Source organism: Triticum urartu, chromosome 2A, assembly GCF_056163025.1.
Source record: "Triticum urartu cultivar PI428250 chromosome 2A, HENAU_Tu73, whole genome shotgun sequence".
NCBI classification, from domain to species: domain Eukaryota; kingdom Viridiplantae; phylum Streptophyta; class Magnoliopsida; order Poales; family Poaceae; genus Triticum; species Triticum urartu.
The window spans coordinates 644,487,212-644,511,351 of NC_141874.1; the positions used below are offsets into that span (position 1 = coordinate 644,487,212).

General features: G+C 50.0%; 1 protein-coding gene, 1 long non-coding RNA gene and 1 pseudogene across 2 annotated transcripts; 1 reads left to right on the forward strand and 2 right to left on the reverse strand.

The window, feature by feature from the left end:
- Positions 1-1,566: 1,566 nt before the first annotated feature.
- LOC147986379 (uncharacterized) lies at positions 1,567-4,048 on the reverse strand. The gene is made up of 2 exons (XM_087541982.1): positions 4,014-4,048; positions 1,567-3,943 (listed from the first exon to the last, which is right to left on the reverse strand). The coding sequence occupies exon 2, from the start codon at positions 3,928-3,930 to the stop codon at positions 1,567-1,569; it is 2,364 nt and encodes a 787-aa protein (XP_087398108.1). The 5' UTR covers positions 3,931-3,943; positions 4,014-4,048.
- Positions 4,049-4,563: 515 nt separating this feature from the next.
- Positions 4,564-7,184, forward strand: LOC125533842 (subtilisin-like protease pseudogene; annotated as a pseudogene).
- Positions 7,185-7,363: 179 nt separating this feature from the next.
- Positions 7,364-13,689, reverse strand: LOC125533843 (uncharacterized). Its single transcript, XR_007294374.2, has 5 exons — positions 13,321-13,689; positions 13,078-13,225; positions 10,277-10,360; positions 9,858-9,935; positions 7,364-8,560 (listed from the first exon to the last, which is right to left on the reverse strand). It is a non-coding gene; the product is annotated as an uncharacterized LOC125533843 (long non-coding RNA).
- Positions 13,690-24,140: the final 10,451 nt, after the last annotated feature.

A 24,140-nucleotide genomic window follows, 5' to 3' on the forward strand; every position in this document is an offset into this window, starting at 1 on the left:
TGTGCTCGCGCGCCATGTCTCTCCCCATGATAGTCGAGAACGCGTCAAAGAAGGCCTTCTCTTTCCCTTTCTGATCCGTGATCGCTGCTCCATCTATCTGTAAAGCCGGGATGAAGTTTTTTGCTTTCCTTCCATTTGCGATCAGGTGAAATAGCCTGGTGTTAGCGTCCCCTTCTTGTAGCCATTTAATGCGCGATCTTTGCCTTGCTATGGTTCTTTCCAAAGATGCAAGCCCCAACACCACATGCTTTAGGGTAGCTCGCAGCCATCTCTCCCCCTCCGTGAGCATCCGAAACTCCTGAGCACAGTCTAGCCGAAGAATGACCCAATTGGCGCAAGCTATTTGAAGCTTGATGTTGCCCACTTTGCGCTGGCCCCAAGCTGTGAGGGACTTGGCCGTGTTACGTAGCAAGACATCCAATCTATGGAAGGGCTCCGTGATCCCCTCGTCACATACCCATGCTTCCTTCACCGCGTCCAAGAACCCGTCTAGCTTGACCCAGAAAAGCTCGAATCTGAACCGCTTCCGAGGCTGCATTTGTTCTTCCAGTGATAGGTACAAAGGACAGTGATCAGAGGTCGATGTAGACAGAGCTTGCAGCAGGCAATCGGGGTGGTCAAGCTCCCAGTCCACTGATACAAAGGCTCTGTCAATTTTTGTGAGCGTGGGCACCTCGCGCTCGTTGCTCCACGTAAACATCCACCCGTGCAGGAAGAGCTCCTTGAGGCTGTTGTCATCAACGAACCGTTTGAATTTACCCATCATCCTGCGATCCAATCTGTTGTTGCTCTTGTCTGCTGCATTCAGAATCATGTTGAAGTCCCCGATCACAATCCAAGGGCCCAGGCATGTTTTTCTCCTGTCCGCAAGTTCCTCGAGGAAGATGCACTTCTGATCGTCCTCCTGTGGCCCATATACCACCGACATCCACCACCCATGCCCCTCCATAGGCATGACATAGCCGGTAACGAAGTTAGAGTCAAGAACCGTGTTAGAGATCGTCACTCTAGAAGAGTCCCAGCCAATGATGATGCCACCTCTCGTGTCTGACGCCAGAAGGTAAGCAAAGCCATCGTAAGAAGGCCCTAGGCATTGCATTATAACAAATTGGTCGACCCTATCTAGTTTGGACTCCAAGATACACACAATTGCGACACGCACCGTGTCCATGAACTCCCTAAGCGCCTTTTTCTTGGCTGGGCTATTGAGCCCCCTAACATTCCAATAAACTACCTCCAACGAGGCGTGTGACATGGGAAAGGAGTGGCTTCCCCATGGTACCCCGCGCGCAGCCTAAGCTGCCAGGAGCACCGTGCTCTCCATCTCGCCGGTCAAATTGCTTGGCATAATCTTCCCGAAGATAGCTGCAATCGCCCGCAGCTGCTTCTCCTGGACAGGTGAGTCGAAGACTGCCCTCAGCTGACCTAGCGCGTCTTCTGAGACCGCCAGATCATCGCTGGAGATGCCCAAGGCTTTAAGGAGGACCGACTCGGCCACTGTCATGTGCTCTTCCTCGCGCCTGATGCGCAGACCGATCGTGTGTTCCGTCTTGGTGTGAAGGGATCCTATCCGGCACGAACTCCTTTCACGCCTTCAATCTCCTTCAGTAGCGGAGGGGCTAGTTTCTTTAGCAGCCCCGTGCAGAAGGATTTTATGTTACCCAGCGCTGCCTTCTCTTTAGCTGATAGGCAGTCCTCCGTCGTGTGCGCGTCCCGCACCTCCTCATGCACCACAATCTCTCCACCATGCAAAGTGCCAAAGTTTGCATGGCCTTCGCACGTAGTCTCGTCACATGCAACCCCACTTGCCAAAGGAACCTGGTCCCCCAACGCGAGCTCCAATGCAGGAGGGGGTGGGTGCAGCCCTCTGTCCACGTCGCCAATCAGCTCCGAGACTGGGGCCCAACCTCCCGAAAGCAGCGCCGGGCCATATGCAGCAGGGATCTCCTGCGCCGCGTCCATCCCGCCCCGAGGTGCAACTCTAGAAGCCTCCGGTCCATCTAGCCGCACCGGATCCGCAGCGGCGAAAGGCACCGCCAGAATCAGCTTGGGATCAGGCCCCACTGTCCCTTCCACATCGGAGGTCGCAGTCTGGTCGGCCAGCAGCGGCCCCACCATGACCGGTCTGGGATCCACTCCTGTTTCCATCATCGCCTCTGCCGTGATCACGTTGGCCAGAACCCGCCGCCCCTCCTCATCCTCGATCCTGGCACCCACCTGCCTGGGCCTGTCCGCACCTGCGCCAGCCAATTCCTGGGCCACATCAACCGTCTCCTGCCTGGCAGGGCCAGTCTGCGGAGCCAGCACCAACTTACCAGCTGTCTCCACCTCTGTGGGCAGCTTCTCCCTCGTCCGGATTGGCTCGTTTGAAACCCCCAGGCCCGCCGTGGTCCCAGGCTGCGGCACCACAACTGTCTTGACCGTCGACGTAAGCGACCCGATCAGTGGAAGCCTCCAAGACGAGGGTCCCACCCTACCTTCCAGCGCCGCACGATAGGATTTGCCCTGGTTGATTCCACCGCCGCCGCCACTGAACCGCCGGCCGGCACCACGATCATCTCGGACTCCGCGCGTCCATGGCTGGATCATCCATTCACCTCCTTGGAATGAGCTGTTGGAGCTGTCTGGCAACCCACTCTGCCCGCTTCCTCCGTCCGAGCCCGAAGCATGCCTCCACATCTCCGGTGGCGAGAAGTCCCTCATCCTTCCAATGTGAATGAACACAGGGTACTCCAGGAGTTGGCGGAACGATGCTCTCCTATCCGCAGGGTCAGCTACCACCTCCGGCGGCTCCGGCACCCACAGCCTCCGAAACACTGGCACATCCTCAGGATCCACACACCATGCTCTAAGCTTGAACAGAGACAAGTCTTCCCTACTGGCCATCTCCGGCGCCAGACTGTCGATCAAACATGCGCTCCCCAGCAGCTCTGCCGCCGTCTCCTGAGCCCACGCATGAGATGGGATGCCCTCGAGCATGACATCAACTTGAACCCGCATCAGCCTGGAAGTAGCCTGCGCCTGCCTGAGCCATGGCTTGACGAAGAACTTGACTCCAAGGTGCTCAATCGACGGGACAGCCAACGCTCTGTTCCTGAACTCGTGCGCCGCGAACACGACCAAGAAGTCCTCCGGGTGGAACTTGTGCACTGAAAAACGAAACCTTGGAATCCCCATCTGAGCAGAGATCGCGACCGCCGCGTCGTCGCAGGACACAACCGGCCTAGCCCCACCAACGTACATCACCACCGCCATCTGTAACCTGCGCTCGAGGTCGTCCAGCCCCTCCGAGCGTGGCAGCACACAGATCTCGGACGACACCACCGGCCAGGTGACCTCCGGCACCACTGGACGTAGGTTGGGAGCAACTGGCGAAAGCGGCGCCACCGGCGCGCTCTGCCTAGGCTCCGACAGCCTCCGTCGAGTGGCCGGTGCCATACCGGCCGCCGCCGTCCTGCGCGCGACCTTGGCAATCACCGCACGGCGCAGCTCCTCCACCGAGGTGAGGCTGCGTGGCTCCAGGCACTGGGTAGAGACATGCCCAGCATTGCCGCAGCGTATGCACATAGGCTCGTTAGTGCAATCTAGACGCCGGTGACCATCCTCGAAACACCTGAAACAGAGGCCGAACATGTCCGGTGGGATCATCCGCCGCTCAGAGGAGGACGGCGACACATCCCGACCGGCACCAAAGCCCGACCCGAACTGCCTCCTGAGCGCACGCCGGCGCCGCCACATGGCCTTGCGGGAAGGTCCCGGCCGGCGCCAGCCCTCCGCTAGCGCCGGAGCAGGGCCAACAGCCTGGCCACCTTCAGCCGAGGAGGAGCGCGCCGAGCCCGGCGACCCCGAGATGCCCAGCCCGGAGACGATAGGCTGCTCCCGCGGATGCGCCGACGAGATCGAGGGGGGGCTGCGAGATCCAGACGCCATGGGAGCCCCGGGGACCGAGCGAGTCACCGGCGGAGAGATGGGAGTGGACGCCGGTGCCAGAGTGGTAGCCGGCGTGGGGAGTTGGACGCCGGCGCCGGAGTGGCTGCCGGCGTGAGGGGGGAAGCGTTAGGCAGGGAAGCGCTGGGCAGGGAAGCCCCACAAACCAATCATAATGTGCTAAATCTCAGCCACTCCGTAAAACCCCTGTAGAACTCCATGAATGTAGCATTACTCGAGGAGGAAAACGAAATCAGAAATAAGGACAACATCACTTTAGATGTCACATAACTACTATGTTATATCTAAGTGAGTTTTACACACACCCACCAAAAAACAAAAAGCTATCGTGTTTCAAATCAAAATTTTGAGCATGTTAATTATACTTTACTCGATGCTTCTCACTGGATATGCTTCGTCTCCATCGAAGGTAAACGTCAAGGGAGGCTGCCAGCCTGCAGCCCCACTCCCGTACGTCCGCTACACCCGATTCGCATGTAAAAACAACCAACGCCCATTGTTCGTATCGCGGGCATCGCATTGACAGAGCATTTGGAGCCATCTACTGGATACTGTGACTGGACCCTAGCACGTACTACTAGTACATATGCTCCCACACGAACAGCATCTCAAGCAAGAAAAGCCATGGAAACCACAAGGCTATCCTTGCTCTCTCTTCTTCCTTTCCTTCTCCTCGCGATCGCTGCCGCGGCAACCGGCGGCGAGCTCAGCACGTTCATCGTCCACGTGCAAACGGAGGAGAACCGCGTGTTTGGCACCGCGGACGACCGGAAGGCGTGGTACCACTCGTTCCTCCCCGACCATGACCGGCTCGTGCACGCGTACCACCACGTCGCCAGCGGGTTCGCGGCCCGGCTGACGCGGCAGGAGCTGGAGGCGTTGTCCGCCATGCCCGGGTTCCTCAGCGCGACCCGCGCCCGGACGTACACCACGCTCACGACGCACACGCCCGAGTTCCTGGGGCTGAACGTCGAGCAGGGGCGGCGGAACTACACGTCGGAGTTCGGCGCCGGGGTCATCGTCGGCGTGATCGACACCGGCATCTTCCCGGACCACCCGTCCTTCAGCGACGAGGGCATGCCGCCGCCGGCGGCCAAGTGGAAGGGGCGTTGCGACTTCAGCGGCACCTCGTGCAATAATAAGCTCATCGGCGCCCGCAACTTCGTCGCCGCCTTCAACGGCCCGAACGGCACCTCCGCGGGGGTGCCGCCGGTCGATGAGTTTGGGCACGGGACTCACACCGCAAGCACCGCCGCTGGAGCGGTCGTGCCGGGCGCTAACGTGCTTGGCAACGCATGGGGCACCGCCGCCGGGATGGCGGTCCGCGCGCACATCGCCATGTACAAGGTGTGCTACGGAAAAGTTGTAATAGGGTGCGAGGATGCCGACATACTGGCCGGCATTGACGCCGCCGTGGGCGACGGCTGCGACGTCATCTCCATATCTCTCGGCGGGCCGTCGGTGCCCTTTCACCTAGACCCTATGGCCATCGGGGCGTTCGGCGCCATCGAGAAGGGCATTTTTGTGAGCATGGCTGCCGGCAACTCCGGCCCGGAAGAGAGCACTCTACAAAACGAGGCTCCGTGGATGCTCACCGTCGCTGCGAGTACCATGGACCGCTCGATTCGTTCGACGGTGCAGTTGGGGAACGGCGCATATTTCCTCGGCGAGTCACTCTACCAGCGAGATGCCGGTTTCTACCCGTTGGTCTACGCGGGCGCGACCGGGAAGCCATTCACGGAGCTTTGCGGAAACGGCAGTCTGGACGGCTTCGACGTCAAGGGCAAGATAGTGCTGTGTGAGCTCACGCGAAACATCACGGTGCTCAACCAAGGTGAGGTGGTGGAGAGTGCCGGCGGCGTCGGCATGATCTTGGCGAGCCCGTTTTTCCGAGGGTACGACAAGTTAGCCCAGGCGAACATCCTCCCGGCGTCGAGCGTCGACTACCTCGCGGGCGCAGCCATCAAATCCTACCTCAACTCCACGGCGAACCCGGTGGCGCGTATGGGCTTCAAGGGTACATTACTCGGCACGTCACCTGCTCCGTCGATCGTCTTCTTCTCCTCTCGCGGGCCTAGCCGTCAGGGCACTGGCGTTCTGAAGCCCGACATCACGGGCCCCGGAGTGAACGTGCTCGGGGCATGGCCGTTTCAGGTCGGCCCACCATCGGCGCCGGTTCTCCCTGGGCCGACCTTCAACATCATCTCCGGCACGTCCATGTCGACACCGCACCTCGCCGGCATCGCCGCTCTGATCAAGAGCAAGCACCCGGACTGGTCGCCGACGGCGATCAAGTCGGCCATGATGACAACGGCCGACATCACCGACCGTTCCGGCCGTCCAATACTCAACGAGCAGCGCGTGACGGCCAACCTCTTCGCCACCGGCGCCGGACACGTCAATCCAATGAAGGCCGCTGACCCTGGCCTAGTCTACGACATTACTCCTGAGGATTACATCGGCTACCTCTGTAGCATGTACACGAGCCAACAAGTGTCGGTGATCGCGCGCCGGCGGATCGACTGCTTGACCACCGTAGTGATCAGCGACCGCCTGCTGAATTACCCGTCGATCTCTGTCACTTTTGTAGCATCCTGGAATTCGAGCGCGCCGGTGGTGGTAAGGCGCAAGGTGAAGAACGTCGGGGTGGTGCCTTCGGTGTACTACGCGGCGATCGACATGCCGAGCAGCGCCGTAAGCATGGACATATTTCCGAGGGAGCTTGAATTCGTCGAGGAGGGCCAGGAGCTGACTTTCTCGGTATACTTGTGGCCGAGCCAGAGTGCTACGAGGGTGGTGCAGGGTGCGCTGCGATGGGTGTCCGAGAAGCACACCGTACGGAGCCCAATCTCTGTCACCTTTGCTTGATCAGACTTGATTTTCGGCATGAGAGATGGAAGGATCCAAGAGCAAAATAAAGAAATGACTTTCAGGAGGAACGCCACCATCTCGAGGCCAAATTTGGGCAGGAGCACTTTTGCCCTCCTGTGAAGCGATTCTGTCAGGGAAAATTCCCTCTGAGAGGGGGAAGTTGAAGCCATCGTCATCACCAACAACCCTCTCATTTTTGGGAGGCCAATCTTCAACAGCACGATCTCATCTCAAACCCTAGTTCATCACGTGTGTTCAATGTTTGTATCAAAACCTCGGATTGGTACCTGTGGGTGACTAGTAGTGTTGATTACATCTTGTAGTTGATGCTAGATGGTTTATTTGATGGGACATTATATGTTCAGATTCATTATGCTATTTAATATCCCTCTGATCTTGACCATGAATATTATTTGTGAGTAATTTCCCTTGTTCGTGAGACCATGGGAGAAGTCATGTTGCAAGTAATCATGTAAATTTGATATTCGTTTGATTTTTGATGAGTCAAGATCCAATTTATTACAACTAGAACCTCATGGCTCAACATAACATTCATACATAGCAGGAAACATGGTAGGTCTGAATACAAACATGATGTAAGTGCCTAAGAGGCTAAAAATGGAAAAGAAGACGATCCCACCCCCACAAGGTCTCAGGCAGCCACCTAGGGTCTGCATCATAGGATTAGTCCTATGGAGTAGATTGTTTATAGAAATGGTGAGTCTTAAACATCGTAGGATAGTCCTATGAACAATGTTGTGTATTCTTGAAGACTTGCATCAGACCTAAGCCAGCATGCAACATTGTCAAAGAAGAGGCTATGTGATTTAGCGGTGTCAAGCACGAGATGAGAGAGTTTATGAAGGTAAAGAAACATTATAAAGCAACTACTCTAATCACTTACCTAACCACAGTCATAACACTATCTTGCCTCCTCCCTCGCAAAACCCTATGAGGAAGAACCCACTAGGCACTCACACGATTGGCCATTATATTTTAATTTTGTTTTAGTTACCGTTATATTTTTCTTTCCTCTTTATGGGCAATACCAATGCCACTAACTCATCCCTTCTTAGGATTTTTTTTGCAAAGACATCGCTATTATATGTTTATTCTTGCATATATTTTAAAAGTGCAATTTTTGTTTGAGTTTTTAGTTTATTTTATTTCTTATTAAAGGGTAACACCAATGTCACTAATTTATTATTCCTTAGATAATCCCATTGTTTTGATTTTATTTTTTGATTTTCTCTCTTCTTAATGGGTAATACCAAAACCACTAATTCATTCTTATAGAAAAGTTCATATTTTGATTTTGTTTAAGTTTCTGTTTGATTAATTCATTCCTCCTTAGGAAATTTCCTTTTTATGAAATTTTTACTATTGGACACGACTAGCCAGCAAGCGTTGGCTGGCTAGCGGTCCAGAGCACACACCCCAAAATTGGTAGTGGACCTCTCCCCGGATATAGCTAGCAAACCAAAAAAGGAAAGAAACGCCTCACGCACATGGCCCCCAGGGACGAGTCTGTCACAATCGTAACTGCTGCTCATGCCGATGCACCAAATCCTCCTTCCCCTTCCCAGTCGCAGACTCCCAAACCTCCCCCCTTGACATGCCCTTCTCCATCTGTCCTCTCCTCCATTGCCACAACTGTTGCCCCCATTTTGGAGGCCATGGACCTGAGAGGTGCGCTTCTATCTTGATGTGCCCTCTCAAGCACCTTCACTTTTACAAAAGCCTGTGGAACGAAGGGTTTATCAATGAGGGAATATACAACAAGATGGCAGTTAATGCTTGTGAAACTGCAAAAAAGAACTACTAAGGCATTATGCACGCAAAATAATGTGTTTTTTTGGCAAGTTGGAATGATGTGGAGGCAAGTCTGGAATGATTTCTAGGCAACTCTTGGTGGAAACACAAGGAAACCCCTCTCTTGAAATTACTATTCTAGTTTATGCTTCGATTTTAAGCATCTACAGAGTGTTGTAGGTTGCCCGATGCTGTTGTTTTTTGGCTGATCTTCAATCTTGTCAAAGCTTTTGGGAAAGTTGTGTAGGCAACCACGGAGAAAAAAATGCAGGCAACTCATGTTTCTTTTGTGGTAGAAAAATAAATTAAGGAAAAAAGAGGTCTTGAAAGTTACAGGGTTTGGATTTTACTAGTGAATTTTGGGGCAAATGTATCCTCGAACTACAAGTTGCGCAATTGTAGTAGTAGCTGACGTGTTTCGTTGCGAATTTTGCTACTCCCTCCATTCCATTATACATGCCACTATCAAAAATACATTTTGCATCAATACAGGGCCACCAACAGTAATCGAGGCAAAAATTAATGATGTTTCCTCGTGCTAGCAACTTTTTAATACTTACATGCATGTAGTCATAATGACACTCAGCCACTTCCTTCCCATTTATTCGTTGCATGCTTGTGGTGTATTAATGATCCCGGTTAACGAAAAGAGAAGTTGACTTGCAAAGGAGTCATTAAACTTTATCTTGATACCTATAATATGAGTTTGTGACCTTGTATAAGGGAATGGAGGGAGTACTAGATTTTGGGCAATGTATCTATCTGGGAATTTGCTCTAACTATAGCATTTGTGTTGGTTGTGTTTCTAGCTGTTCACATATCTAGACAAGCTTCTATAATGTTTGGGCAAGTAGGGAATGGTTTAGAGGCAACTCTTGATTATTTAGTTGTGTGAATAAAAAGAAACATAACCCTCTTAAAGTTCTGGTTTTAGCTTGTGCTTTGGATTTTGGACAGGTATCTCCTGGGGATGATGTGTATGCATGTGAAAAAAGAGATTGATTTATTGGCAACCCATGCTCAAAACCCCAAGAAGCAAAAACAGATAAAAATGTTTGCACCTTTATATGGGTTTCTCCTAAGCAAAAACTTGCTTATAAAAATTCAGGCAAAATTGACCCATATTTTGCTCGTGTAATATTTAACTAACCAACCCACATATCGAATCAGAATGACCTAGCATGTAGAGGAGGAAAAGAAAGAGAAGGTTTGATTTTTTTTCTCACCTTATTCATCTTGATTGCAACTATTTTTCCAGTGTTTTCCCCTTGTTTTTCTGACATGAGCAGCTAGTATTGATTTTACTACACCAATTGCAAGAAAACAGTAAAAAGGAATAAGTGAGCAACTATAGCGGGCTTTTAAGCAAACCAAGTATTGACAATAAGCTAGTCTTGTCAGTACATGAAAACTGTTCTGTTTTCCTCCAACTACTGGTTGTTGTGCATCCAGAGAAACCCCTTGATGTTTTTCTTAAGTAGCTTTTTTGTACTAGGACTGTGTTGAGAAAACAAAAAAGAACATCCAATTTCTAGGATTTGTTTAAGCAAAATCACTGTTGGCGGTAAGCAGCTCTTGTATGTTTGAAGCAACTCCACTTCTTTTGCTGAAACAAAAAAGTTGGATATCTTTGTGCGAAGCTTACCTGAAAATGGGTGTTGGACCTTCTTGCTTGGGCGTGTGCATAAAACCTCAAAAATGTTGCTTTAACTTTGAATTTAGTGAGGCCCTGTAAACAAAACAAACAATCTCTTTAGGCAAGAATATCTACAAAACCATATTTATGAAACTTAGGTGATTTAGGCAAGTACTATTTATATGTAGACAACTTATCCTATTGGAAAATACCACTTTTGTTGGAATGCCAAGGTGTTTCGAGATCAGGACTACCACTCCACTCTATCACTTCGGTCCATCTTGGAGGACTTGGACCTGTGGACGCATCGGCTCACTTCCGCTTATGATAAGGAAGCTGCCTTCTCGTGGCGAGCTTTCCTCTCATCACGCCTAGGCGTGCCCATGTAATCATCTATTCTTCTGTGTATGTGTGTGTGTGCGCGCGCTTGTTTGTAATCTTGGATTGTAACTTTGAGTAATAAATACAGGTGGGGGGACTCCCCCGGTGATTCCTCAAAAAAAAACTTTTGTCTTGTGCAAAGAAAATCAAATTTTTGCTAAAAAAATATCTCTGGGCAACTCGCACCAGCCTCTCTAGTAACTAACTATCATGCATTGGGCAAGTTTCGGGTGAAATAAAACCCAATGTTCTCGAGAGAGGATCTTTGAGCAACTCACGCCAGCATCTCTAGCAACTAACTATCATGTATTGGGCAAGTTTGGACACTTTCGTCTCAAATCATTGGTGATTCCAGCCCCCACATCTCGGCAGTGGAGGGTCACTCACACCAGCATCTCTAGCAACTAACTATCATGTGTTGGGCAAGTTTTTGACACTTTCGACTCAAATCATAGATGAATCAAGCGCCCGCATCTCGGGAGCGGATCTTTGGCAACTTACGCTGGCATCTCTAGCAACTAACTATCATGCGTTGGGCAAGTTTTGGACACTTTCGGCTCAAGTCAGAGACGATTCCAGGCCCCACATTTTGTGAGCGGATCTTTGGCAACTTACACAAGCATCTCTAGCAACTACCTATCATGTGTTGGGCAAGTTTTGGACACTTTCGGCTCGAATCATCAACGATTCCAGCCTCCGTCTCGGGACCGGATCTTTGGGCGACTTACACCGGCATCTCTAGCAACTAACTGTCTTTCGTTGGGCAAGTTTTAAAAACTTTCAGCTGAAATCATACAAGCTTCCAGCCCACACATCCCCAAGTCACAAACCCCCGCCGCGCTCAAAATCGGTTCACCCATAAACATGGGACCCCCACACCCCTCTTCAACCTCCCTATTCCGCCTATATCACATAGAATTGTATATGTGAGCAGAAAAACACATGCTTAGGGGGGCGATTTCGAGATACTTACCAGTGATTTGGGACCTAGTTCCTCGACCACTTGAGACAACGCTTTCCCAGATCTAACTCCACCCTACTAGGTGGTCGTGACACACAGCTGGCACTGCCCACTTGGCTCTAGAAGAAAGCATGTTTTCTGGCTAGAACTCAATGCGCACAAATATTATAGATTGACTAGAAGAAAGCACGTTTTTTGGCTGCTGACTTTCTCGGTCTAGAGTACAATCTGAACCTTCTTACTTTTGCTTGCTTAATGATGTACTGGCGGTTAGCAGAAGTGTCAACATGGGAATTGGAAGCGGCTATAACTGGGGAAGGAGAACTGGTGAATTGATCAAACAGATGGAACTGTGAGTGCACACATCGATGCAATATCTTGTTGTTAACTGCATCTTGTCTGTGGCATCAACGATTACTGTAAGACAAAGAATTTATCAGTCAGATGCAGTGTTGCTTTCCCCTAGGAGAGTTTAGTTTTATGTGTACTAAAAATAGCATAACAATAATGCTATGTCCTCATGCTTTATAAAATCAATGTGATTCTGGTGGCATTATTCAGCAAGCACTGATGTGCTTCTTGTTGTACACGTATCTTGTACTGTAAAACTAAATCCGCCCACTACCTTCGTATTTCCCAACGCACCCTCTCTCACACCTCGCTGCCCTCCAGCTACATAGACTATCTGAGAAAAAACCAGACTTGGTACACCGACAAAGCAGCCATATATAGAAGAAAAAAACTAAATTCACCAAGTCATGTCTATTGGTGGTAAAAAAAGTGATATCAAACTTTGTGATCGATATGCACTTGAGGGCCCTTGTCTAAAACAACACGGGGGGAAAGCAGGCAACTCCCCTGCTTGTTTGTAGGCAAGTCTAATTATATCTCAAAAAAGCAACTCTGATTTTGATTGTAGGCAAGTCTAAAATCAAAATACCATTAGACTTAATCTATTACTTATTTAGGATAAAAGAATGTAGACTTGATCTATTAGTTATTTTGATTGTAGGCAACATAGTCAATATTAGTATCATTTGATAAGTCATTGATCTCGGCATTGACGAGTTTAATGAGCACACAACCACTAAAGCAAAAAAAATCTGAACCTGTCAAGCAACTAAGTAAGCAAAACAATGTGTATAAAACTTTAGGATTGTTCATTATGCGAGTTATTTTGAGGCAACTACCTACAATGTGTGGGCAAGTTTTGGCAAAAACTCACGCAACTAAGTAACACATGACACTGGATTTTGCAATCGTTTCCTGGCATTGCTGTGACATAAATCTTACCGAGGCATTGCTGTGATTTTATCCCCTTTCCCCCATAAATTATCATGTAAGCTCTTTCTATTACAGAGATGCTCAGATTCCCGGATTATTCTACAAAAGGTGAGGCCTCTAACTAATCATGCCACTGCACTTAGCATTCCTGTTCTGTAATTAAAAGGAGAGCAAAGGGTACTACCATGGCAGTTAGCTTCCGCTGGAGTTCGGGTGAGACGCGAGGAAGTCGGGGTACTCATGAAGACGAGGAGCTCACCAAGCTAGCAGAGAGTATGAGCTGTACGAGCGCGACAGCCTCCGGCGGCCAGACACGGCCTAACTGCGCCCCCCTGAAATCAGCATGCCCCCACACCACTTGTGAGGCCAATACGACCTCGATTCGATTGGAATAAAACGCATGTGTGCAGGAATCAACGATGCTTACCGGCGATCTGAGGCCTGATTTCTCGACCGCTGACGATGGCGCTTCTGGCTCTCGCTCTTCGCCGCTAGGAGTCGAGCTGCACAGACGTGCGGTGTCCCTCCCGTTCGATCCGTCGCTTCGTGGACGCGGCACGCAGAGAAGCGACGGCCCCGGACGCCACCCTTCCGCCTCCGCCTAGTGGTCACTGCGCGCGGAGCTCTAGCCCCTCTATCCTCCTTATGTAGGGGGTTCTCTCCTCCCGCTTCTACAATGCCTTCCCAATCTCCGGCGGACCTCCGGCAACGCGCCTCAAAATGACGAAGCAGAGTGGAGAGAGGCTGGGGGTTGTGGTGGGCCCCCGCGTCCGGCGAGACGACTCTCATCGCACGAACCACATCCACGCCCCGACCGGGAAACACCTGGAGATCATGATTTAGATCCGATGGTTACGGAGGGTGTGTGCTCTGCACTTTTTAGCATTTGGGTTTACTATTATAGATTTATTCTTGCATATTATAAAAAACGCAATTTCTATGTAAACTTTGTGCAAATTTTTCCATTATTTATTTATCTATTTTTCATTTTCATTTTCTTTATATATTTGCATTTCTCTTTAATTACACAAATGCATGGGATATGGGTAGTGATACGATAGCCCCTAGCTAGCTTTTTTCTTTACTTGGAAGCCCCTACCTAGCTTGTACTGTTTGTGTCTATACATGCATGGCGGCATGCTGGCATGCTGGTTCGCTTCCGCTGAGTGTGAGGCAGCGAGCCGTTCCCTGCACCCTTGCACGCATGCATGCTCGTCCTTCCGGTCAGCGTAGTGCACAGGGTCGGGTGAAGCGCGTTGTGTGTTTTCTACTCATGCGCACATGCACGAATGGTGATACCAACGCCACATGACAGAAATCGACTGACTGAAATTTTAATTTCAGTCATCTAACCCTTAGTCGGTCTCTTTATTATTAGGTAAAGATTATGTAGATGTAGCATTGTCCTAAATTGTGTGCTTCCTCGTACATAAACTGCTCCACCAAAACAAAGAGATTGCTTCCGTAAATGACGTAATTTGGGTCCCTGATTCCATGGGATTGACTGCGGTATGGATTGGTCATTGATTTCAGGAAACAGGTTGCGCATTTTAGGCAGCAAGCCTCCTTTTTTTCTGTACAAATTAAAAACTTGTGAGCAACGTTATTCAAATTTGCATCACAGGGAACTACTTCGTGCTCCCACCTTTGTTTGCAATGTTGTGTATCAGGTTTTGTTGCAACAAATAAATATATGTTTCCGTTCATTGGAAATTTTGCTTCTATGGTGAATAAACAACTTAAATTTATTTAAAATTTGATGTCATATGTGAAGGAAATATGCCCTAGAGGCAATAATAAAGTTATTATTTATTTCCTTATATCATGGTAAATTTTTATTATTCATGCTAGAATTGTATTAACCGGAAACATAATACATGTGTGAATACATAGACAAACAGAGTGTCACTGGTATGCCTCTACTTGACTAGTTTGTTGATCAAAGATGGTTATGTTTCCTAACCATAGACATGAGTTGTCATTTGATTAACGGGATCACATCATTAGGAGAATGATGTGATTGACTTGACCCATTCCGTTAGCATAGCACTTGATCGTTTAGTTTGTTGCTATTGCTTTTTTCATGACTTATACATGTTCCTATGACTATGAGATTATGCAACTCCCGTTTACCAGAGGAACACTTTGTGTGCTACCAAACGTCACAACGTAACTGGGTGATTATAAAGGTGCTCTACAGGTGTCTCCAAAGGTACTTGTTGGGTTGGCGTATTTCAAGATTAGGATTTGTCACTCCGATTGTCGGAGAGGTATCTCTGGGCCCACTCGGTAATGCACATCACTATAAGCCTTGCAAGTATTGCAATTAATGAGTTAGTTGCGGGATGATGTGTTACGGAACGAGTAAAGAGACTTGCCGGTAACGAGATTGAACTAGGTATTGAGATACCGACGATCGAATCTCGGGCAAGTAACATACCGATGACAAAGGGAACAACGTATGTTGTTATGCGGTTTGACCGATAAAGATCTTCGTAGAATATGTAGGATCCAATATGAGCATCCAGGTTCCGCTATTGGTTATTGATCGGAGATGACTCTCGGTCATGTATACATAGTTCTCGAACCCGTAGGGTCCGCACGCTTAACGTTCTGTGACGATTTGTATTATGAGTTATGTGATTTGATGACCGAAGTTTGTTCGGAGTCCCGGATGAGATCGGACATGACGAGGAGTCTTGAAATGGTCGAGACGTAAAGATAGATATATTGGAAGGCTATATTCGGACATCGGAAAGGTTCCGAGTGTTTCGGGTATTTTTCGGAGTACCGGAGAGTTACAGGAATTCGTATTGGGCCTTAATGGGCCATACGGGAAAGGAGAGAAAGGCCTCAAGGGTGGCCGCTGATGATGTCGTGTACCTAGGGTAGGGCAATAGACCTGATCTAAGCACCCCTCCCAAGGACACTGCCCTACAATCAAAGGACAACAAGTTCAACCCGACTGGAGTCACCAGAGTGCATGCCCACTCGACCAACATCTCCATTCGGATATCCCAATTCCATTCGACCGGCATATCATCACTCGACGGTACAAAAAACCACTCGGAGTATAAAAGGCCTAAAGTCACCCCGGGTAGCAACAGTCAGGCATTCACTCCGTAGTATTAATGATCAATTATATGACTTTATTGCTGGCGTTACCAGTAACGCCCCGTCTTAACGTACATTGAACCCTGTGTAACGTGGGATGGCGGGGGTCCTGACGCACTCTATATAAGCCGCCCCCCTCCTCTGGCACAAGGGTGTGCACCCCCTGCAACTTCACGCATAATCCAATCGACCGAGCCTCTGGGCACTGAGACGTAGGGTTGTTACTTCCACCGCGAAGGGCCTGAACTCGTACATCTTGTGTGCACAATCTCACCGTAGCTAGGATCTTGCCTCTACATTCCTACCCCCATACTTTACTGTCAGACTTAGAACCACGATAGTTGGAGCCCACCGTGGGGCAGGTGTCTTAGCGACTTTCCGGTGAGGTTGCGATTTCTCCGAGTCCTTTCATCATGGTTTCCGGCGGAGGTTTGGCTGAGGGCCACGAGATCCATCTCGGCGCACTCGTCTTCATCGCCGACGACTCCGCTTGGCTTCAGGAAGCTCCTCTCGATGTCGAGGCGCTCCCCGTCCGCGGGGCGACGCACTTTCGCGTGTGCGTTCGCGGTGTCCTTCTGCGGCAGCTGTCGACTCAGTATCGGTTGGCCCCCGCGGCATCTTCGCTCCCCGCTGTTCGCCGTCACAAGCGATCCGATCAGTCACGGCTACAGCGGTGGGTGAAGCATGCGGTGGCGCATCAGTCGGCCACCCCTCAAGTCGTGGCAATCGAGCCCAACGAATCTCTCTACGGCCTGTTCGACTGGCTCCGGCGAGACACTGTCCGAGTGCGACAGCAGCGACCCCACGGCGGAGGTCCAGATGGTTGACACGCCTCGTAGTCCGCCTGGCATGCGTCGCAACGGCGGTGACGATGGCGGCGGCGATCCATCGCGCGTTCATGAAGAGTACCACCCCAAAACTCTCTCTTCTCAGCAGAGGGAGGAACTTCACCGCCGCAATGTGGAGGCCCTCCACACGCCCATTGTCGGCGAGTCCTCTAAGGCTCGGGCCTTGGAGGTGGCGCATTTGTCCACTTTGGCTGAGCGCACCCGACTGGAGAACCTTCAGCGTGCACTCGACGACCATGCTCGCTGACTGATCCCCGAGTCCAGTCGACGGCAAAGGCAGCTATTTCCACCAGAACCACAAGTATACCGCACTCTGATTCAGAATCTTACCGCTGCAGCCCGTATAGAAGAATCTATTGAGCCGTCCCAGTCAGAAGCTGGTAGAGGTTTGATGCAGATCAGAGCGCTTCTCCGAGCAGCAGGAGAGCAGAATACTGCAGTGTCTCAGTCGCGTAACAGAATCCATAGCAGATCTGTAGTTGCTAACACCGTTCAGTCAGCTCACAGCCCAAGATCGCCTCCGCGGCGTGAAGGACGAGGGCATCGCCAAGGGCAGTATTTGGGTCGGAACCACGAGCAGCACGATCATCGGCTCGACCGTGATGACCGTCGTCGAGTTCCTACACCCCCTCCGAGGGACGAATCTACGTGCCCCGACATTATGATGATTGGCGCCCGTACAGCGAGGAGCGGAGGAGGCCAGTCGACTCAAGAGAACTAGGGTTTGATGCAAGGTCCATTCTGGTACAAGGTTTGGTGGACAGGAATCGAGCACATAGAGAAGGGCAAGACAGAGATCACCCGACTGGAAGCAGAGTGCATGTTTCTGGTCTAGTGTTTTAGGAGAGCCATCAGGGCTGCAGAGATCCCTCCCAACTCCAGGTTGGCGACTGGGGTCAGTAAGTTCACTGGTGAATCAAAGCCTAACACCTGGCTTGAGGACCACCGAGTGGCTGTGCAGATCGGTGGAGGAAACGATGAAGTGGCAATGAAGCATCTGCCCCTGATGCTTGAAGGGTCGGCTAGAGCTTGGTTGAATCAGTTGACCCCAGGCAGTATTTTCAGCTAGGAGGAGTTGGCCCGAGTGTTCGTCAGAACGTTCGAGGGCACGTGCAAACGGCCAGCAGGATTGGCAGAATTGTAACACCGTGTGCAAAAACCGAATAAAACTTTGAGGGATTACATCCAGAGCTGGTCCATTTTGCATCACACATTGGAGAATGTGTCTCAGTACCAAGCAGTTTGCACCTTCAAGGAGGGCGTTCGGTAGCGGGAGCTCAACCTGAAATTCGGTCGGACAGGAGATATGTCTTTGACCCGAATGATGGAGATAGCCACTCGGTACGCAAATGGTGAAGAAGATGACCGGCTCCGCAGCGGCAAGAGCAAACCAGTCGGCCAGGACACTGGAGGAGGCAATTCCAATCGGAAGCAGAAGTGTAAAGCAGAACCTGCGGGTCCTGGAGAGGTTGCAGTCGCAACCCAAGGAAAAGCTAAAGGAAAACCTAAAGGGCCCTAGACCCCCAAGAAGGTGAAAGACTCAGCCGGGAACGACGTGCTGGATTTGCCATGCCACATTCACATCAAGGATGAAGAGGGTACGTAATCTTATCTATCCAAAGCATACCACTCGACAGTGTCGAGTCCTTATACAGCGGTTCCGAGAAAAGCAACCCAATGAGAAAGAGAAGGAATCTGATAAGGATGAGGATAAAGAAGAGGATGATGAAGGATTTCCCAATGTCAATTCCACTTTGGTGATTTTTGCTGACGTCAAAAGCAAAAGTCGATTGAAAGTCATCAACAGGGAAGTAAACATGGTTGCTCCGGCGACGACGACGTATCTGAAATGGTTAAAAACTCCTATCACATTCAACCAGTCAGACCACCCGCCGCACATTGCCACCCCTGGGAGGCAAGTGTTGGTGGTCGACCTGGTCGTTGGAGGCACCCGATTAACCAAAGTCTTGATGGATGGTGGAAGCGGATTGAACATTTTGTATGCTGAGACCCTCCGAGGGATGGGCATCCCGATGTCCAAACTCAGTGAGAGCAACATGCGGTTCCACGGAGTTATACCTGGAAAGAAAGCCGATTCACTCGGCCAGATCACTCTTGATGTGGCTTTCGCTGATTCAAAGAATTATCGTAAGGAAAAGTTGACATTTGAAGCCGTAGATTTTCAGAGTGCCTATCATGCTATCCTGGGTAGAAACTGCGTATGCCCGTTTCATGGCTCGACCATGTTATGTGTATCTCAAAATCAAGATGTCTGGCCCTAGGGACGTGATTACAGTCACTGGTAATCGGCAGCGAGCAGAAAAGTGCTTCCAGAAGGGCTCGAAGATTGCCGATGAACAGATGGCAGCAATAGAAATGGAGGAATACAAGAAGACAGCAGATCCGAGTGATTTGTTGAGAGCTAAGAAGCCTGCTTCAGAGTCTGCATTTAAGTCGTCTCGCGGAACAAAGTCAGTTCATATTCACCTGACTGATCCCAATGCTACTCCGACTCACATATCAACAACGCTCGACAACAAATAGGAAGAAGGGCTCATCCAGTTCCTCCATGAGAACCGGGACATCTTTGCATGGAAACCTTCTGACATGCCACGTGTACCCAGAGAACTGGCTGAGCACCGTTTGCAAGTTGACCCAAAAGCAAGACCTGTCAAAGAGCACCTCCGATGGTCCGCCGTGGAGAAAAGAAAGGCAATTGGCGAGGAAGTGGCTCGGCTTCTAGCAGCTGAGTTCATTGGAGAGATTTACCACTCCGAGTGGCTCGCCAATGTAGCCATGGTTCCCAAGAAGGATGATTCACTCCGTGTGTGTATTGACTTCAAGCATATCAATCGGGCATGCCCGGAATATCACTTCCCTCTCCCTCCCATCAATCAAATAGTTGACTCGACTGTGGGATGTGAGCGATTGTCCTTTCTGGACGCATATTTCGGGTATCATCAGATCTGACTGTATGGACCCGATGAAATAAAAACGGCTTTCATCACCCCATATAGGTGCTTTTGCTATGTTACCATGCCCTTTGGTCTCAAGAATGCTGGCGCCACATTCATGCGTATGATACAGAAGTGCCTGCTCACTCAAATCAGTCGGAATATGGAAGCATACATGGATGACATCGTGGTTAAGTCGCGAAAAGGTTCCGACCTGCTGACTGACCTCGCTGAAACTTTTGCCAATCCGAGAAGATATGATATCAAGCTTAACCCGTCGAAGTGTATATTTGGAGTTCCAGGTGGAAAGTTACTCGGTTTTCTCGTTTCCGAATGAGGTATCGATGCAAACCCAGAGAAAGTTGGTGCAATACTCCGAATGAAACGTCCTGTGCGCATACACGACGTTCAGAAGCTTACTGGTTGGTTGGCCGCTTTGAGTCAGTTCATCTCTCGTCCCGGTGAAAAGGCATTACCTCTTTACCGATTGATGAAGAAATCTGATAAGTTCGAGTGGACTCCTGAAGCTGACGCAACGTTTGCAGAGGTCAAAACCCTGCTTTCCACCCAGCTGGTGCTCACTGCTCCAATCAGCAAAGAGCCTTTACTGCTTTATATTGCATCCACTGGACAAGTTTTCAGTACAGTACTCACGGTCGAGCGGGAAGAAGAAGGTAAAGCCTATAAGGTTCAGCGCCCAGTGTATTCTATTTCTGAAGCCTTAACTCCGTCCAAGCAGAGATATCCGCATTATCAGAAGCTTGTCTATGGAATTTACTTGACTTCGAAGAAAGTGGCACATTATTTCTCAGATCAGTCCATCACAGTCGTCAGCGATGCTCCATTGTCAGAGATTCTGAACAACAGAGATGCAACTGGTCAAGTGGCAAAGTGGGCGATTGAACTCCTTCTGTTGGATATCAAGTTTGAGGCAAAGAAAGCAATCAAGTCCCAAGCAATAGCAGATTTCCTCGTCGAGTGGATTGAACAGCAGCAACCGACTCAAGTTCAGTCGAAACATTGGACTTTGTTTTTTGATGGATCCAAGATGCTGAATGGTTCTGGTGCTGGAGTAGTTCTGGTATCTCCGCGAGGCGACAAACTCAGTTATGTCCTTTAGATTCATTTTGATTCCTCCAACAATGAAGCTGAATATGAAGCACTTCTGTACGGGTTGTGAATGGCCATTTCACTCGGCGTCCGTCGCCTAATGGTCTACGGTGACTCAGATTTGGTGGTCAATCAAGTGATGAAAGAGTGGGATGTCAGAAGTCTAGCTATGAATGGTTATTGCAATGCAGTAAGAAAGTTAGAAAAGAAGTTTGAAGGTCTAGAGCTCCACCACATTCCCCGACTGAAGAACCAGGCAAGAGATGACCTAGCAAAGATAGGTTCCAAGCGAGAGTCCATTCCCAACAATGTGTTTTCGGAGCATCTTCACACACCATCAGTTCAAGAGGATCCCTTCACAGAAGAACCCCCACAGCCTAAGAGTTCTATTGATCCGACTGAAGTTGAAGTCCCAGCCGTGGTCGACTTAGTCATGGAGGTTTTGGTCATCATTCCTGACTGGACAGTACCATATATCGCATATATTCTCAGGAAAGAACTTCCAGAAGACGAAGATGAAGCACGGCAGATTGTCCGTCGGTCTAAAGCCTTCACTATGATAGGTGGTCGATTGTACAAGGAAAGTGTGACCGGAGTTGCCCAGCGATGCATTACCCCAGAAGAAGGTCGAATGATTCTCAACGATATCCACTCGGGGACTTGTGGTCACCATGCGTCCTCACGGACAATCGTGGCCAAAGCATACCGAGCAGGTTTTTACTGGCCGCGAGCAAATGAAATGGCAAAGGAAATAGTCGACAAGTGTGAGGGTTGTCAGTTCTACTCCAACATGTCTCACAAGCCCGCTTCAGCGTTGAAGACCATTCCACTCATCTGGCCATTTGCCGTTTGGGGGTTGGATATGGTTGGATCCTTGAGGACTGGTAGAAGTGGTTTCACTCACCTGCTTGTTGCAGTCGACAAGTTCACTAAATGGATCGAAGCCAAGCCCATCAAGAACCTTGATTCGGGCACTGCCGTCAGCTTCATCAGTGAGTTAACATTCAGATTTTGTGTCCCACACAACATCATCATAGACAATGGTTCAAACTTTGATTCAGATGAGTTCAGAGCTTTCTGTGCTTCCCAAGGCACTCGGGTCGACTATGCTTCAGTCGCTCACCCACAATCGAATGGACAGGCAGAAAGAGCAAATGGTTTGATCCTCCAAGGGTTGAAGCCCAGATTAATGCGAGACCTCAAGCATGCAGCTGGCGCCTAGGTAGATTAGTTACCATCAGTACTATGGGGTCTGAGAACAACACCAAATTGGTCTACTGGCCAGACTCCCTTCATGGTATATGGAGCTGAAGCCATACTGCCGACAGATTTGCTCCACAACGCCCCATGAGTAGAGCTTTTCTCAGAGGCAGAAGCAGAACAAGCCCGACAAGATGTTGTTGACCTTCTGGAAGAGGAAAGAGAGATGGCCCTGATTAGGTCGACTATCTATCAACAAGACCTTTGTCGGTTCCATGCCAGAAACGTCAGGGGTCGAGCATTTCAGGAAGGGGACCTGGTTCTCCGAGTGGATCAACAACGACCACACAAGCTGGCTCCTGCTTGGAAGGGCCCTTTCATCATCACCGAAGTGCTTCACAATGGAGCATACCACCTGTACGATGTGGAACACAAGAAGGACGAGCCATGCGCTTGGAATACGGAGTTTCTCCGCCATTTTAATACTTGAATAGTCAGACTGTTGAGATGTAATAAGAAGTACCTTTCAGTTTGTTTATCAAAGACATGGTTTTACAGTCTCCTAAATGATTGTTATTACTTATACATGAGTACAAAATCCCCTAGTGGGTGGCTTAGCTGCGAATCCGATTCGCCTAAGTTTCAAAAACAAAATCCTACCGAGTGGGGAGCATGCCTCCCACTCGGGGACTTAGCTGTAGTCCAGTACTCGCCTAAGTTCAAAAAATCCTACCGAGTGGAGAGCAAACCTCCCACTCGGGGGCTTAGCTGCAGTCCAGTACTCGCCTAAGTTTAAAAAGTCCTATCGAGTGGAGAGCAAACATCCCACTCGAGGGCTTAGCTGCAGTCCAGTACTCGCCTAAGTTTATAAAATCCTACCGAGTGGAGAGCAAACCTCCCACTCGGGGGCTTAGCTGCAGTCCAGTACTCGCCTAAGTTTATAAAATCCTACCGAGTGGAGAGCAAACCTCCCACTCGGGGGCTTAGCTGCAGTCCAGTACTCGCCTAAGTTTAGAAAACCCTACCGAGTGGAGAGCAAACCTCCCACTCGGGGGCTTAGCTGCAGTCCAGTACTTGCCTAAGTTTCAAACACGCTCTATCCTTATCCGCAAGGATGACGAGGTGCAGGTCGACCACAACCTTATCCTCGGAGCTGCGACACAAGTACAACGTCCGCTCCATCCTTATCCACAAGGACAACGAGGTGCAGGTCGACCACGACCTTATCCTCGGAGCTGCGACACAGATACAACGTCCGCTCCATCCTTATCCGCAAGGATGACGAGGTGCAGTTCGACAGCAACCTTATCCTTGGAGCTGCGGCACAAATACAATGTCCGCTCTATCCTTACCTGCAAAGACGACGAGGAGCGGGTCATGGACGACACTGAATGCCCTTGTCTGTGACCCACTCGTCTGAGCTGCACCACAAAGTCAGTAGAAATTCAGACTGAAGAATCGAATTCCACTCAGAGCTAAGAGATTCAAAAACAACCAAGTTCAGATAAAACCCGCGAGGTTCCAGACCACAGTTTAAAGTACTTGGGCATCAGGCCCGAAAGAGTTTAACGGTTACAAAACCAATCGGCATACCGAGGCAAATTTAATTGGATTATAAAAGTTTGTTCACTCCGCGGGAGGACTAGCGGGCCCGATGAACTAATCCAAGTCGATTCCATCTGCAATTTGAGTGGCGACAGCAATAAAGGTCTCCATGAAAGACTGGAAGTTGTGTCTCCTGGTGTTGGCAACCTTGATCGCTGCTAGTTTTTCCTCCTTGGACTCCTTGCAATGGACTCAAACTAGTGACAGAGCTACGTCAGCACTGCATCGAGCAGACGACTTCTTCCATTCCTACACTTGACCAGGGATCTCATTAAGTCGAGTCATCAAAGACTCGAGGTCGTTTTGGAGCGTCTCCTTCGGCCAGAGCGCTGTGTCAATTCGCGACACCGCAACTTCCAGGTGGGCGAGGTAGTCTGTGACGCCGGCAAGGCGAGATTCCAGTCGGAGCACGTTCG